Source organism: Piliocolobus tephrosceles, chromosome 15 (genome assembly GCF_002776525.5).
Source record: "Piliocolobus tephrosceles isolate RC106 chromosome 15, ASM277652v3, whole genome shotgun sequence".
In the NCBI taxonomy this organism is placed as follows: Eukaryota; Metazoa; Chordata; class Mammalia; order Primates; family Cercopithecidae; genus Piliocolobus; species Piliocolobus tephrosceles.
The window spans coordinates 42,895,406-42,912,761 of NC_045448.1; the positions used below are offsets into that span (position 1 = coordinate 42,895,406).

General features: G+C 40.2%; 1 protein-coding gene across 4 annotated transcripts in view; it reads left to right on the plus strand.

The window, feature by feature from the left end:
• Window positions 1-17,356, plus strand: part of MTA3 (metastasis associated 1 family member 3) — a 187,364-nt gene that overhangs the window by 146,617 nt on the left and 23,391 nt on the right. For 3 of the 4 annotated variants that reach the window (XM_026456106.1, XM_026456107.1, XM_026456108.1), the window contains exons 13-14: window positions 4,113-4,199; window positions 8,807-8,953. In XM_026456106.1, the coding sequence (XP_026311891.1) occupies window positions 4,113-4,199; window positions 8,807-8,953 (234 nt within the window). Of the gene's footprint in view, window positions 1-4,112; window positions 4,200-8,806; window positions 9,580-17,356 lie in introns of those variants that run through there. The other variant, XM_026456109.1, reaches the window with a different exon arrangement.

The following is a 17,356-nucleotide window of genomic DNA, read 5'->3' on the forward strand; positions in this document are numbered from 1 at the left end:
TAAGGAGAAGGCAGCCTAGATCCCTCGAGTGTTGGTTCACAATAGGGTTTGCGCTCCTGTGAGAATCTAATGCTGCTAACCTGACAGGAGGCAGAGCTCAGGCCGTATTGCTCACCTGCTGTCCTGCCCGGTTCCTGACTTGCTACCACTAGTACTGGTCTGGGGCTTGGGGACCCCTGCTCTAGGAAACTAAAGACATATTCCTTGTGACCAGTCAAGTGACTTGAGTGAGATACAGATGTTCTCTCTGGACAGGTTTTGATTCCTTCTGGGTTCTTTGGGCATTTCTCAGATTGCTTTCATTATCTGTGCAGTTCAAATGTGTATCTCTATGTTGAAATGGAGTTAGGTGAGTAGTTTGGGAGCAAGGAGTGGCTGACAAGTGGCACTACTGTTGGCCTGGCATTGAGTGCAGCCCAGCATTCCTTCTAACCAACTCAAGTGTGGGCCAGACAATCCTGCTTATGGCTGTTTCCTCAGGGCCCACCGTATTTTTCCTACTGAATGGCTACAACTTTTCTTATGTTGAAGAGTGACTAAGGCAGTCCTAGAATCTTTTCACTGTAATTTTTTCACAGTTGAGACATAATTCTTGCCACCACCTACTTTTTTTTTTTTTTGAGACAGGGTCTTGTTCTGTCACCCAGCCTGGAGTGCAGTGGTGTGATCATGGCTCACTGTAGCCTCTAACTCAAGGGATCCTCCCTGCTCCTCCTCCTGAGTAGCTGGAACTTTCTATAAAATATAATGAGGATTAGTGAAATATGCATCTTTCTAAAAAGCTTTGATCTCCCACTCAGAGATACCCTGTAATGCAAATTGTCACTTGGAACATCACATAATTAATCCTACTATTTTTAATGAGAAATTAGAAGCAAATATAGTTTAACATGAAACATCTTTGGGAATTGTGTTGATGACCTCTCTGATGGATTTGTTGATAAGAGCCATCAATGTCTATCAATTGCTGCCATATTGGCAGTTTTCACTTGGGCCGTATAGACTGGAATAAAAAGCAAATCTTATTACTAGTAATACGGTGATTGCCTTTGTCAAGACATTGAGGAAATAACCAAGATGACTCATTCCAGCTTTATTTTATTAATAGAGAAGAAAGAAAAATTTGTCTTGTCCTCATCCCAAATATAGCTTGAATTTCAGGTGAGTCAGTAGTATTAGCAAGAAATTATGTAGTGTTAACTCAGTGGTTTGGCGGGCGTTTGATCTTTACAGGGTTTGGGTTGCTTTCTAGTGTTTATTTAGATTACTCTTCCACAATATGTTCATTATATTTCCGCCTGTATCTTCACTATTCTACATTAGGTGAAAAGCTTCATAGCTTAGTAATTTATTTTTTCTCATGGGAATCAACTGAATAGGAAGAAAAGAAATTGGATCATTTATACTTGTCAGTGGTTACATAATAGCCGATATCTGGGGGGCTAGATATTCAGATTCCTGATTGTTTTAGGCTCTCTGCAGTATGTGCTTTGTCTATTTTAATGTTTTTAAACTTATTTTTTAACGTTTAAGTTCAGGGGTACATGTGCAGGTTTGTTACATAGGTAAACTTGTGTCAAGGGGGTTTGTTGTACAGATTATTTCGTCATCCAATTATTAAGCCTAGTACCCATTAGTTATTCTTCCTGATCCTCTTCCTCCTCTCACCCTCCACCCTCCAATAGGCCCCAGTGTCTGTTGCTCCCCTCTGTGCGTCCATCAGTTCTCATCATTTAGCTCCGACTTATAAGTGCGAACATGCAGTATTTGTTTTCTGTTACTGTATTAGTTTGCTAAGGATAGTGACCTCCAGCTCCATCCATGTTCCTGCAAAGGACATGATATCATTCTTTTTTTCTGGCTGCATAGTGTTCCATGGTGTACATGTACCACATTTTCTTTATTCAGTCTATCATTGATGGATATTTAAGTTGATTCCATGTCTTCACTATTGTGAGTAGTGTTGCAATGAAAATATACATGCATGTGTCTTTATGACAGAATGATTTATATTCCTTTGGGTTGGGTGATAGTTCTGTTTCCAGCTCTTTGAGGAATCACCACACTGTTTTCCACATGGTTGAACTAATTTACACTCCCATCAACCGTGTATAGCATTTCTTTTTCTCCGCAACCTCTGTTTTCTCTGCCATCATCTGTTATTTTTTGACTTTTTAATGATAGCCATTCTCACTAGTGTGGGATGGTATCTCATTGTGTTTTTTTTTTAACCACAACGGGAATTTTTTAAAAATGCTCTTTTTTCATCTTCTGTTTAATAATTTTCCAAACAGTTTGTTTTGTGAAAGGGCTAGAACTCATAAAAACTTAATTTTTGTTTAAAATTATTTGAAGTTCCAGACTTGCACATTTTAACTCTAGTAGAGCAAATAATTCCTATGGATATCAAAGGAAATTTCCTATGTGTATGCCCAGAAATGTCTCCGTTTGCAAAAGGAAAAATTCTTCAGTAAATCAGAAAACCTGTAGGACATTTTTGTCAAATATTTGAAGGTGGGGAAAAGGCATAAACATAGTAGAATCAAACAAGTTAAAGTGATTCTGTTAATATTTATGACAATATTAAAGTATTTCAATGCACGTTTTGTCCCTTTGTCTTGCACATCTGCTCTTCCAAATGACAACTAATTAAAACACAGAATGTTTATATTGTATGCTTTATTTTTCTTTGTCTGAAAATGTCTTACAATAGGGTATAACGAGCATCATGAAAACTTTGATTAGCTAATACCCATCCTCACAGTTTCTTATTATTCTAACTGTTGGATGAAATGCTCTGCACACAGGTAGCCTTTTAAATCTCAGCACCAATGACATAGCTTGATCGGGGTAGAAAACCAGTGATAAAACCAAATGGCCCATTATTACTCTTGCAAATCCCTAGTCTAACAATTGAGTTTCGCCAAGATGAGTTAAGCCTTCACGTGGGGATGGGATGGCCAAGTATGGCCCACCCAGGTCAGAGATGGCCAAGTTTGTTGTTGCCTTTAGCAGCTGTCATTTATCTTCCATGTCAAATCAATCTTACATTAAGACTGATTCCACCTTGCGCTTTACAGCCATTATTTCTGCTGTAATACAGAAATGCCATGGCTAGAAATGAAGCATATTTCTGAGATGGGCACATGCAATGAAAAAGCATGAGTGTGTTGGATGTGCATTAGTTATACCCATGTGGGGCTTTAAAGTGCGTGTTTTCTATATTGCTCTGGTACCTTTTTTTCTTTTGCTTTATTTCTCAGGGGTTAATGAGTTGTTTTGGTAGCCCATGAAAACATCACATGGTTATTGTAGGCATGACCTAGATAATGGTGGTAATGTCGTTGAAGAGTGCTGTCTGTATCTCTTGCATGTAAATTATTATTATTATTATTGAGATGGAGTTTCACTCTTGTTGCCCAGGCTGGAGGCAGTGGCGCGATCTTGGCTCACCGCAACGTCCACCTCCTGGGTTCAAGCAATTCTTCTGCCTCAGCCTCCCAAGTAGCTGGGATTACAGGCATGAGCCACCATGCCCAGCTAATTTTGTTTTAGTAGCGATGGGGTTTCTCCATGTTGGTCAGGCTGGTCTCGAACTCCCAACCTCAAGTGATCCACCCGCCTTGGCCTCCCGAGGTGCTGGGATTACAGGCGTGAGCAGGTGGGCAGATCACAAGGTTAGAAGTTCGAGACCAGCCTGACCAACATGGTGAAACCCTGTCTCTACTAAAAACATAAAAATTAGCCCCGCATGGTAGTGCTTACCTGTAATCCCAGCTACTCAAGAGGCTGAGGCAGGAGAATTGCTTGAACCCGGGAGGTGGAGGTTGCAGTGAGCTGAGACCACGCTATTGCACTCCAGGCTGGGTGACAGAGCGAGACTCCATCTCAAAATACTACTACTAAAAATTACATGTTATTTTATGTAAATCCCATTTAGAAATTGGGAACCAGAACTAGAAACCATTTTCTCAAGCCCAAAAGGAAATTATGTAGGAATCTGGTGGCTATTTTGTACTGTTTTCCACTTGTACCTTTATTTCTGTGGTGCGTGTAGTCTGGCTAGAAAAATCCGTTTCATTGGTTATCTCCATGTTTCTTTCTCTCCTCAGATGCAGACAGACATGCTGAACTATCCGGAAGTCCACTGAAAAGCAAAAGCACTAGGAAACCTTTGGCATGTATTATTGGGTATTTAGGTGGGTATTTTCTAATAGAGGAAAACCTCAAAGAGCAATTTCTGAATATTATAGGTATTTAGCCGTTCTAAATGGACATACCTAAACTAATTCAGGCCCTTTAAATAGCTGAAATTGGATACCTTTATCTATATAGTCAGTTTATTTTGTTTCAGAAACTTTTATTACCAACACTCACAACACACACACACAGAGTTATGGTATATGTTTACTTTTTCCAAAAAGCCATCAAATAAAAATGTAATGTATATTCATTCATAAATACAGATTAAGTGAAAAAGAAAATAAAAAGCATTCAATTAGTACTTACGATGAATAGTCTTAATATTCTTCTTCAGATCCTTCCCCTGTTTCTAACTCACCTCACCTCTTTTTAAATAATTTATTTACTTATTAAAATGAGATCAAACTGGTTTATAACTTAACTTAAACTAATTATAGGTTTTAATTTTTTGTTTTATTTGTTTTTTGTAGAGACAGGGTCTTGCTATGTTACCCAGGCTAGTCTCAAACTCCTGGCCTCAAGCGATCTTCCTGCCTTGACTTCTCAAAGCGCTGAGATTACCGATGTGAGCCACTGCGCCAAGCCTAAAATATTTATAGTTTGGTGTGCTTAAGGCGACTTTGAAGGGGAGGCATTTGTATTGCTTTCTGGTTTTTATCATGCCATCTGACTTGGCAACCTCCAAAGATGATGGCTCCATTTTTATGTTGAAATATCACAATTAAGAATAGTATAGGCTGGGCGCAGTGGCTCAAGCCTGTAATCCCAGCACTTTGGGAGGCCGAGACGGGCAGATCACGAGGTCAGGAGATCGAGACCATCCTGGCTAACATGGTGAAACCCCGTCTCTACTAAAAAATACAAAAAACTAGCCGGGCGAGGTGGCGGGCGCCTGTAGTCCCAGCTACTCGGGAGGCTGAGGCAGGAGAATGGCATAAGCCCGGGAGGCAGAGCTTGCAGTGAGCTGAGATCCGGCCACTGCACTCCAGCCTGGGTGACAGAGCGAGACTCCGTCTCAAAAAAAAAAAAAAAGTATAAAAAATTACTATGCAATAATCAATAATCTCTTTGTTTAAACAAAGTTTTAAGAGAAATAACTTACAAAATAATGGTTTTCCACATACCTAGAAGCAAGAATGGCATGTTTTTGTGCTTCTCATAGTTCTTTTTCAGTAAAGTGAAATATGTACTCAGAGTTGCTTTGACAGAAAGATTTATAATTATGAAATGTTCAGACTGCAGACATCAACTTTTTAAAAAATCAATTGAATTTGGTATATTATCTAGTCCTTAACCAAATGTTCCAGGAGTCAGAGGCTCAAAGCTTCTTTGATATTACTCTACTATCTTATTTCTTCCTTCCTTCCTTCCTTCCTTCCTTCCTTCCTTCCTTCCTTCCTTCCTTCCTTCCTTCCTTTCCTTCCTTCCTTCCTTTCCTTCCTTCCTTCCTTCCTTCCTTCCTTCCTTCCTTCCTTCCTTCCTTCCTTCTTTTCTTTCTTTTCTTTCTTTTCTTTCTTTTCTTCCTTCCTTCCTTCCTTCCTTCCTTCCTTCCTTCCTTCCTTCCTTCCTTCCTTCCTTTCTTTCTTTTCTTTCTTTTCTTTCTTTTCTTTCTTTCTTGACGGAATTTCGCTCTGGTGCCCAGGCTGGAGTGCAGTGGTGCAATCTCAGCTCACTGCAAGCTCCACCTCCCGGGTTCATGCCATTTTGCTGCCTCAGCCTCCTGAATAGCTGGGACTACAGGCACCCACCACCAGGCCCAGCTAATTTTTGTATTTTTAGTAGAGACGAGGTTTCACCTTGTTAGGATGGTTTTGATCTCCTGACCTCATGATCCACCCGCCTCAGCCTCCCAAAGTGCTGGGATTACAGGCATGAGCCATCGCGCCCAGCCATTTCTTGCTTTATTTTTCAGGGGTTAAAGAGTTGTTTTGATATCCCTTGAAAATGTCACATGGTTATTGTAGGCATGATCTAGGTAATGGTAGTAATGTCCTTGAAGAGTGCTGTCTGTATTCCCTGGCAGAACTGACTCCTAGATGCCCCTTCCCACCTTGCATGGGAAAGTTTCTGATCACGAAAAAATAGAATAGGCCAGGCGTGGTGGCTCATGCCTGTAATCCCAGCACTTTGAGAGGCAGGCAGATTCCTTGATTCCAAGAGTTTGAGCCTGAGCAACATAGCAAAACCCTGTCTCTACCAAAAATACAAATATTAGGCAGGTGTGGTGGTGCATGCCTGTGGTCCCAACTACTCAGGAGGCTGAGGTGGGAGGATCAATCGCTGGAGCCCAGGAGGCAGAGGTTGCAGTGAGTTGAGATTGTGCCACCACACTCTAGCCCAAGCGACCAGTTGAGACCCTGTCTCAAAAAAAAAAAGACAAAAGAAAAAAGAATATAACATTATTCACCTTTCCATGAATAATTGTGTGCTCATACTATGGGCAAATTGGTCTCTATATCTGCCAGATAGGCTCACACTGTGCTGTTCTTACTAGCTGAACCACATCCCTACACAATATATTTATGAGTATTTATATGTTGAAAACACTGTACTAAGTGATTTGGGGAACACCAAGATGGGTAAGACCTTGCCCTCAAAATTCTTAGTGTAGTGGGGAAAGCAAGCAGGTAAGAACAATAAAACAAAGGATTAGATCCTATAAAAGAATTACAGGTAATATGTGTTGGGCACTTGGAGGAAGGACTGTTTTTTGTTTTTTTCTTTTTTCTTTTTTTATTTTATTTGAGATAGAGTCTCACTCTGTCACCCAGGCTGGAGTACAATGTCTCCATCTCGGCTCATTGCAACGTCCACCTCTCAGGCTCAGGTGATCCTCCCACTTCAGCCTCCTGAATTACTGGGACTACAGGTGTGCACCACACTTGGCTAATTTTTTAAAAATTTTGTAGAGATGGGGTTTCGCCATGGTGCTCAGGCTGGTCTCGAACCTCTGGACTCGTGCAGTCTGCCTGCCTTGGCCTCCCAAAGTACTGGTATTACGGGTATGAGCCACTGCACCTGGCCAACGAAGGAATTTTTTCTAATGAGCGTTAGGGCAGCCTACCTGAAGAAAGTGATAGTTAATTTCAGACTTAAAAGATATTTAGAATTCAAATAGATAGAAAAATAGGAAAAGGCCAGGCGCGGTGGCTCAAGCCTGTAATCCCAGCACTTTGGGAGGCCGAGTTGGGCGGATCACGAGGTCACGAGATCGAGACCATCCTGGCTAACACGGTGAAACCCCGTCTCTACTAAAAAATACAAAAAACTAGCTGGGCGATGTGGCGGGCGCCTGTAGTCCCAGCTACTCAGAAGGCTGAGGCAGGAGAATGGCGTAAACGCGGGAGGCGGAGCTTGCAGTGAGCTGAGATCTGGCCACAGCACTCCAGCCTGGGTGATAGAGCAAGACTCCCTCTCAAAAAAAAAAAAAAAAAAAAAAAAAAAACAAATAGGAAAAGCATATTCTCCTCCCTCATAAGGCCAAGAGAACCAGATGAACAAAGGCTTCACTGAGGACAAGGACTTGAAAGCAGCTTGTCTGGTGTGGATGGAGCATAGGCTGTGGAGGTTAAATGAAACGCAAGGCTGGCAAACTTGTCATGTCATGTTGGAGAAAAAAAAAATCACTTTTTTGGGTGGCAGTATTTAAGCCATTTCTAAATTTTGGCAAATGTGGGGACTTTGACCAGAGATGTAGTAATTCTAACAATTCCAACGGCTTTTCCTAAATTCCAGTAAATAAGGGCGATATCTCAGCCCTTACCTTCAGTAAAAGGGTGAGAAGGCAGGATGGCTTGTGTATAGTTGGCCAGCTGCATGATGACTCTGAGAATCCGTGAGCTGGTTAAGCTTTAGAAAAAGGCTGCCCAGCTTTAGTAGTAAACCGAGGTTCTTAAATCCAGTTCCTACAGTGTTACAGCTTCAGTCCATCTACAATAAGAGCAAGTAATTCTGGGCTGTATGGCTAACAACAATATACTTTTGTTAAACATGCATATACCACATGCACATTATAGTTTTGTGATATATCCTTAGATAAAGCATTTCATCTACCTCTTGACTATTGGACTTTGGTTTCAGGTTTCATCTATATCAAAATGTTCTAGGCTGCGAGTAATTGATCCTGGTCCCATACTCTGTCTGGTCACAGAGCCAGAGGAGGAATCCTGTTTTTCAGAAAGCTCACATACCTGACATGGTGCCTGGTTTGACAGAGCACAGAGGTGTTTTACCCTCCTCGCCCCAAGGCTACCTCTCCAGATAACCTTTTGATGTCTAATATCTTGAGGAGTCAGATGCCTTATTCCCTTAGTAAATCACATGTTGTATGTGACCTTCTGAAGTGGCTTTTTGTTTTGTTTTTGCTTGTATTCACAACCTGAGGCTCAGAGCTCCAGCCAGCAGGGGAAAAACCAGCTTACTTGATAAGCAAAGCCATGGCAACACCACTTGAAGCTGACTCATTATGCAAGTCCTTGGCTGGCTCAGGAGGAACTGACTCTCAGCTCATTAAGTAATAAGATGTGTGCCTATTAGCCAATGTAAGTGCACATAGATTTTTAATATCATGTTCTGAATTGAGAAACCTTTTTCCCCCCATCAGAGATCCATCCTGCAAAGAAACCTAATGTAATTCGATCTACACCAAGCCTGCAAACCCCAACTACCAAGCGGATGCTAACAACTCCAAATCACACATCTCTGAGCATTCTGGGGAAAAGAAACTATAGTCATCACAATGGTCTGGATGGTATGTAAGCCCAGCAATTCTGGAGGCTGTTCTGACAGAATGCCTCCACACTCAGGCATGTGTCTGCCACATCCAAGAATATATTATAAACATGTTCTTGTGCTCCATGATTGAAGTATGTGGTTGAGGAATAAGGGGGAATATGACCATATGCCACATTTTGCCAAGGGATAGTTCTCCATCCCATCAGGATGTACCTATTTGCTCCCATCTCCTGTTAGGAGGCGTTTTGGAGATGAAATCTGTATTTAGCAGATTGCTTCTGCTGGGTAATAATGTTCTTGTTGTGATGCGTACTCACTGCTCATTTAAGTTTTGTTGAGCAGAAGGGATTATTTTGCCTTACGTCTGAGACATCAGCGTTCTCTGGGGGTTCTTCAGTGTTCCATGGGTCATTCTGAATTTGGCATTTGTCCCTTCTTTTACCTTATAAATGTTTTTAATTGCTCAAGAGTGCTACATGTCATGAAAGGAATTGCCTGGGTGATGTCCTAAATACAGAAATAATAATTTGCTTAAAATGGAAAAATAGAAATATCACCTCTTATCCAAAGTACTTCTCTTGGGCTTGGCCATATAATGACTCTCCAGGTGGAATTGAATTATCTTCCCATTTGGACTATAAACACAACCATAATAAATCATCCAGGCAGTGTATATTGTTCATTTCAATAGTTCTCGACTTTGAAACTGTCTTTATTGCTTAAATGTTGGCATTTATTTATGAATAAAACTCTCTCCAGGCTTTTCATGCCTTCTGGAACTCTAAATTCCTTACGTGACAGTAAATTATTTATAATGAGGCCCCAGAGCAAGGATGTGGAATAAACCTTCTAATAATAATTTCCTATGGTTGTTTTTCTCCATTATGACTTTTGGTGTTCATAATAATGTCAAAAATGTGTAAAACAGTGAGGGTGAGGAATTGAGTTTGCATTTATAGGTTATCAATGTGTTAAGATACGGTTTTCAATAATTTAACTACCCAGAAGTCTTACAGAAACACTTCCTTGCTAATGAGAACATTGGCCATCCTTGACACAATATGCCTGATGTCTAGACAGCGGAAGGAGTGTGTCAAAATGTGAAGATTGGATGTATTTCTTTTCAGCCTTTTCTTGCCCACAACCTTTAGATTCAGGCTTGAATGTAATCTAGAATCTCTCTTTTCCATTATACCACCTCCCTGGCCTTTCTAGGCTTTCTAGGCATATAATCTTGCTGTAGAAAGTATAAAGTAAGTCCTGAAACACACACACACACACACACACACACACACGTATATATTCTTTTCGGTAAAAAGACTGTCATTGTGGGCCAGGTCTGGTGGCTTGTGTCTGTAATCCCAACACGTTGGGAGGCTGAGGCAGGAGGATCCTTTTTGTAGAGATAGGGTCTCTCTATGTTGCCCAGGCTGATCTCTACAGAAAGTTTAAAAATTATCTAGTGGCGCATGTCTGTAGTCCCAGCTACTAGGAGGATCGCTTAAGCCCAGGAGGTCAAGGCTACAGTGAGCTCTGATCATGCCACTGCACTCCAGCCAGGATGACAGAGACCCCATCTCTCTCTCACACACACACACACACACACACACACACACACACACACACACACACGACTGTCACTGTGACCGACGTTAGCATAGCAGCTTTCCGGTATCTTCTTTCACTCACACTCTGTGGTCATTCTGGATCCCAGTCCTGGCATGCAATACCTCTTCTGTTGCCCTTTCTTTCCTCAGTATCATGGGTACCTGTTTTTCTGGCATTTATTTAAAATGTCACGTTGTAGTGTTCCCTCTCTAGGGCTGCTTTGTTTCATTTCCCTGTGAATGAGTGCTGCCACAGAGTCATTACTTCTCTGCTCTGAACAGAAGGAATAGCAGGGCACACAATGAATCCTTGGTTTTTTGTAGACAGAGACCTTCAGCCTTTTTGGGGGAAAGACCCATCTTATCTTCTGAAGAGACTTAGCTACGGAAACACTTCCTTTTTAAAGACACATTTGTATTTGCTCTCCTGTCATGGGATGGAGAGGAAGGCTGATGACATGTGCCTGGCACTGTGTTAACTCCCTTACTGAGTTCTCTCACTTAATTCACATGACAGAAAGTTCTGGGAGGTTAGGGAATTTGTTTTGTATATCATTGTATCTCTGTGCTTAGCATAGTACCTGGTACTTAGTAGGTGCTCAATATTTATTAATTGTATAAATGGAAGTGATTGAGAAAAATGAGACCTAGAGAAGTGAATTAAATTTTCCAAAGTTACCAGGCACTACAGAGATGAATTGAGATTCCCACTCAGATGTGACTGATTTCAGAATCTTCCCGTTTAACCACTGTTATGAATGAAATCGTGGCTCTCAAATGTGCTGTATTAGGTTCTATCAGCAAAGTAGAAACTACATAAGTTATTTCAACAGCTAATTTCATAAAAGAAATCAATATGATGGATATTGGAAGACAGAATAAATCAACAGAGAACATGGGCTGGGGGCACAGGAGACAGCCACCATTCTCAGGGTTGGGAGAGCACAAGGAAGAAGCTGGGCTTATCACAACCCAGAAGCACAAGGAGGGCCTCAGAGCCAGAACCCAACCTGGAGGAGAGGGCACTGCCCTGCCAGTGCAGGTACCTCTCAGGAGGTGGGATGAGGTGGTTCTGGGACAAGCTGCTGCACCTACCTGGAGGGACACTGACAGGAACAGGACTGAGCAGGTCCTACCTCCCTGCTCCAGCATTGCAGGATCCCTCTAGCGCCCTTCTGGTGTGACACAGAGCCAGACAGCAAAGGGGAAGTGTGCTTGTAGAGTCCCCCCCAGCCCCAGAATCATGGAGCTGAGAAACAAGAGTATAACAGAGGCACACGTGTTAGAAAGTGCCCACGTTCTTGCTTACAAATGGACCTTTTCATTGGGATAATGGGCCTGTTTCCTATTTCCACAGGGTATAGGATCCTGATTAATCAGAGTTTCCAAGATGAACTCAAAGTACTGGAAATAATGTTCTACTAATAGTTTTCATGAGATAGTTATTACCATCATATACTGAAATAGATACAAACTCATGGGAAAGCCTTGTTCTGTGTGATCCAATAATAAAATCAATTAGCATTGCTACTTAATTATCAGCGTGTCAGACAGATGAGCATACCAAACAGAATGTTATGGGCAGAAGAAATTGAATAGGAAACAAAACCTGGGGCTGCTGAGATGTTTAGGCCTCTTAGTTTTAGGGCTGCCTGCCCACTTCAATGGCTTGCCTCCGCCACTCACCCTCTACCTTTGGATTGCAGGTTCTTGATGATGGGAAAGGAATCTGTGAATTTGGGCTAACAGAAAGGATTTTGCTTGGCATTAGAAAAAAAAGATGGACAGCTTCTTATTTCCTCCCCGAAAATCACTGTCCTTCCTGGCCCTGATAGAGACCTTTTAAAGAAAGGCCTTGGTATGGACTGGGTGCAGATAGTCAGAACTCTGTATGCTCTATTAAGGAAACTCCAGGGCCACACACAGGCCCTGTGACCAATCTAATAGAACCTAAACTCCAAAGGTGAAGATGAAATATGTATACATAGGGGGAGTGGTGGCTTGCACTGGTAATCCCAGCTACTCTGGAGGCCGAAGCAGGAGGCTCACTTGAGCCCAGAATTTGAGACCAGCCTAGGCAACATAGTGAGACCCCAACTCTAAAAAAATTTTTGTTTTAAATTAGCTGGGTGTAGTGGCATGCATCTACAGTTCTAGCTACTTGCGGCCAGGGCTAAGGCAGAAGGATTGCTTGAGCCCAGGAGGTCGAGGCTTCAGTGAGCTATGTATCACTGCACTCCAGCCTGGGTTACAGAGTGAGATCCTGTCTCTTGAAAAAAAAAACAGGAAAGAAAGAAAGAAATCTGCATACACAAGAAGCCTCAGTGCTCAGTGCAGGGAGTCAGTAATGATAGAAAGAATAAAGGTTCAAAATTAGAGATCTGCACAGTGCCTTGCCAGTCTCTCTATACTTCAACCTTTTTCCGTAGGATATTGGTCCAGCAGTGTGCCGTATGCTGTCATTGTGGTTTCTAGTCCCATCTCCTCCATTTCCTCCACTGTGGACATTTTTACTGCTAGCAAACCAGGTATCACCTACTATGTTTGCCCTACTTGGTTAACTCCAAGTGGCTGTGAGTAGGTGAGGGCCTAGGCCAGCAGGGATAGAAGAGCCATTACTGGAGAACCTTTCCATGTCAGAAAACCCCGAAGAGAGGGCAGCAGGGGAGACAGAACTTGTCTGTGCCATGGGGGGGAAAAGGGGAATCTGAGTGTTTGGAATCAGATAGGATTAATTCCTTACTCCTCTGATTGCTTCTTGTGTGACCTTGGGTGAATCACATGGTTTTATTTGTATGAGTTTTCTCCTCTATAGATCTGTAGAATACAGATGACATTTGCCTTACAGAATTGATCTTATGATTGAAAATTTTCATGTACTTTATTTTTTTATTTTTATTTTTTGTGGATACACAGTAGATGTGCGTATTTATGGGATACATGAAATATTTTGATATAGGCATATAATGTTTAATAATCACATGAGGGTAAATGGGTTATCCATCACCTAAAGCATTTATTCTTTCTTTGTGTCTCAAACAGTGCAATTTTACTCTTTTAGTTATTTAAAAATGTACAATAAATTATTGTTGCTGTAGTCACCCTGTTAGCTAATAAATACTAGATCTTATTCATTCTAACTATATTTTTGTACCCATTATCATACCCCCCACCACTATCCTTCCTAGCTTCTGATAACCACCATTCTACTATCTATCTCCATGAGTTAAATTATTTTAATTTTTCGTATAAGTAAGTGAGAATGCGCAGTTTGTCTTTGTGTGCATGTCTTATTTCACTTAACGCAATGTCCTCCAGCTTCATCCATATTGTTGCAAATGACAGGATTTCATTCTTTTTTGTCTGAATAGTACTCCGTTGTGTATATGTACCACAGTTTCTTTATCAATTTGTCTGTTGATGGACACTTAGGTTGCTTCCAAGTCTTGGCTACTGTGAATAGTACTTCTGTAAACACGGGAGTGCAGATATCTCTTCCATATGCTGATTTCTTTTCTTTTGGTATGTAACAGCAGGATTGCTGGATCATATGGTAGTTCTATTTTTAGTTTTTTGAGGATCCTCCCAACTGTTCTTATAGTAGTTGTACTAATTTACATTCCCACCAACAATGTATGAGGGTTCCTACCAACAGTGTATGAGGGTTCCCTTTTCTCCACATCTTTGCCAGCATTCGTTATTGCCTGTCTTTTGGATAAGAGCTATTTTAACTGGGGCTAAATGATATCTCATTGTAGTTTTGATTTGCATTTCTCTGATGATCGGTGATGTTGAACACCTTTCCATATGTCTGTTTGCCATTTGTATGTCTTCTTTTGAGAAATGTCTTTTCACATCTTTTGCCCATTTTTAATAAGATTATTTGATTGTTTTCCTATTGAGTTGTTTGAGCTCCTTATATATTCTAGTTATTAATCCCTTGTCAGATGGATAGCAGATATTTTCTCCCATTCCGTGCATTGTGTCTTCACTTTGTTGACTGTTTCCTTTGTTGTGCAAAAACTTTTTAACTTGATATGATCTCATTTATCTATTTTTGCTTTGGTTGCCTGTGCCTGTGGATATTACTCAATAAATATTTGCCCAGAACAATGTCCTAGAAAGTTTCCCCAGTGTTTTCTTTTATTAGTTTCACAGTTTGAGGTCTTAGATTGAAGTACATAATTTATTTTGATTTGATTTTTGTATATGGCAAGAAAGAGGGGTCTAGTTTTATTCTTCTGCATATGGCTATCTAATTTTCCCAGTGCCATTTATTGAAGAGACTATGCTTTCTCCAATGTATGTTCTTGGCACCATTGTTTTAAATGAGTTTAAAATGAGTTTCTACTGCAGATGTATAGATTTGTTTCTGGGTTCTCTATTCTGTTCCATTGGTCTGTGTGTCTGTTTTTATGCCAGTACCATGCTGTTTTGGTTACCATAGCTCTGTAGTATAATTTGAAGTCAGATAAAGTGATTTTTCCAGTTTTGTTCTTTTTGTTCAGGATGGCTTTGGCTATACTGGGTCTTTTGTGATTCCATATACATTTTAGGACTATTGTTTCTATTTTTGCAAAGAACATCATTGGTATTTTGATAGGCATTGCATTGAATCTGTAGACTGCTTTGAGTTAGTATGGACATTTTAACAATATCGATTCTTCCAATCCATGAATATGGGATATCTTTGCATTTTTTGGTGCCCTCTTCAATTTCTTGCATGGGTGTTTTATAGTTTTCATTGTAGAGATCTTTCACTTCTTTTTCAGATAGTTTACTGTTGTCATATAGAAATACTACTGATTTTTGTATGTTGATTTTGTATCCTGCAACTTTACTCAATTTGTTTGTCTGTTTTAGTAGCTTTCTTGTGGAGTCTTTAGGTTTTTCCAAATATAAGATCCTATCATCTGCAAACAAGGATAATTTGACTCCTTATTTTCCAATTTGGATGACTTTATTTTTTTTCTTGTTTTATTGCTGTAGCTAGGACTTCCAGTACTATGTTAAATAACAGTGGTGGAAGGGGGCATCCTTGTCTTATTTTAAATCTTAGAGGAAAGGTTTCAGTTTTTCCCTGTTCAGTATGATACTAGCTATGGATCTGTTATATATGGCTTTTATTGTGTTGAAGTATGTTCCTTGTATTCCTGGTTTTTTGAGGATTTTTATCATGAAGGGATGTTGAATTTTATCAATGCTTTTCAGCCTCAATTAAAATAATCATATGGTTTTTGTCTTTCAGTTGATGTGATATGTTACACTGATTGATTTGTGATTGATTTGCATGCTTGCATTCCTGGGATAAATCCCACTTCGTCATGATGGATAAACTTGTTAAATATATTGTTGAATTCAATTTGCTAGTATTTTGTTGAGGCTTTTTGCATCAATTTTCATCAGGACATTGACTTGTAGCTTTTTTTGATATGCCTTTTTCTGGTTTTGCTGTCAGGGCAGTACTGGCCTTGCAGAATGAATTTGGAAATATTACTTTCTCCTTTATTTTGTGGAGTAGTTTCAGTGGGATAGGTTTTAGTTCTTCTTTAAATGTTTTATAAAATTCAGCAGTGAAGCCATAGGGTCCTGGCCTTTTTTTCTTTGCTGGGAGACTTTTTATTATGGCCTTGATCTCATTACTTGTTATTAGTCTGTTCAGGTTTTGGATTTCTTAATGATTCAGTCTTGGTAGGTTGTATGTGTCTAGAAATGTATCCATTTCTTCTAGCTTTTCCAATTTGTTGGCATTTAATTGCTTATGATAGTCTCTAATGATCCTCTGAATTTCTGTGGTATCAGCTGTAATGTCTCCTTTTTCATCTCTGATTTTATTTGTGTCTTCTCTCTTTTTCTCTTAGTCTGGTTAAAGGTTTATTGATTTTGTTTATAATTTCAAAAAATCACCTTTTTGTTCCATTGACCTTTTGTATTGTTTCGTTCATTTTGATTTAACTTATTTCTGCTCTGATCTTTATTATTTCCTTTCTTCTACTAATTTTGGATTTAGTTTGCTCTTGCTTTCCTAGTTCTTTAAGATGCACTGGTTAGGTTATATGAAGTGTTTCTACTTGTTTGATGTAGGCTTGTATTAGTCTGTTTTCACACTACTGATAAAGATATATCCGAGACTGGGAAGAAAAAGAGGTTTAATTGGACTTACAGTTCCATATGGCTGGGGAGGTCTCAGAATCATGGCGGGAGGCCAAAGACACTTCTTACATAGTGGCAGCAAGAGAAAATGAGGAAGAAGAAAAGCAGAAACCCCTAATAAACTCATCAGATCTTGTGAGACTTATTCACTATCATGAGAATAGCACAGGAAAGACTGGCCCCTATGATTCAATTACCTCTCTCTGGGTCCCTCCCACAACACGTGGGAATTCTGGGAGATACAATTCAAGTTGAGATTTGGGTGGGGACACAGCCAAATAATATCAAGGTTCTTTTTGCTATAAACTTTCCTCTTAGTTTACCTTTGCCATATCCCGTAGGTTGTGGTATGTTGTATTTCCATTATCATTTGTTTTGAGAAATTTTAAAATTCCCTTCTTAATGTTTTCATTGACCCACTGGTCATTCAGGAGCATATTGTGTTTTTGCTTGTTTTTGTTATTGTTGTTGTTTTGTAGAGACAGGGTCTCACTATGTTGCCCAGGCTGCTCTTGAACTCCTGGGCTGAAGCAATCTTCCTGACTCAGGTTTCCCAAAGTACTGGGACTACAGGTATGAGTCACTGCACCTGGCCCAGGAACATATTGTTTAATTTCCATGTGTTTGTATAGTTTCCAAAATTCCTGTCGTTATTGAGT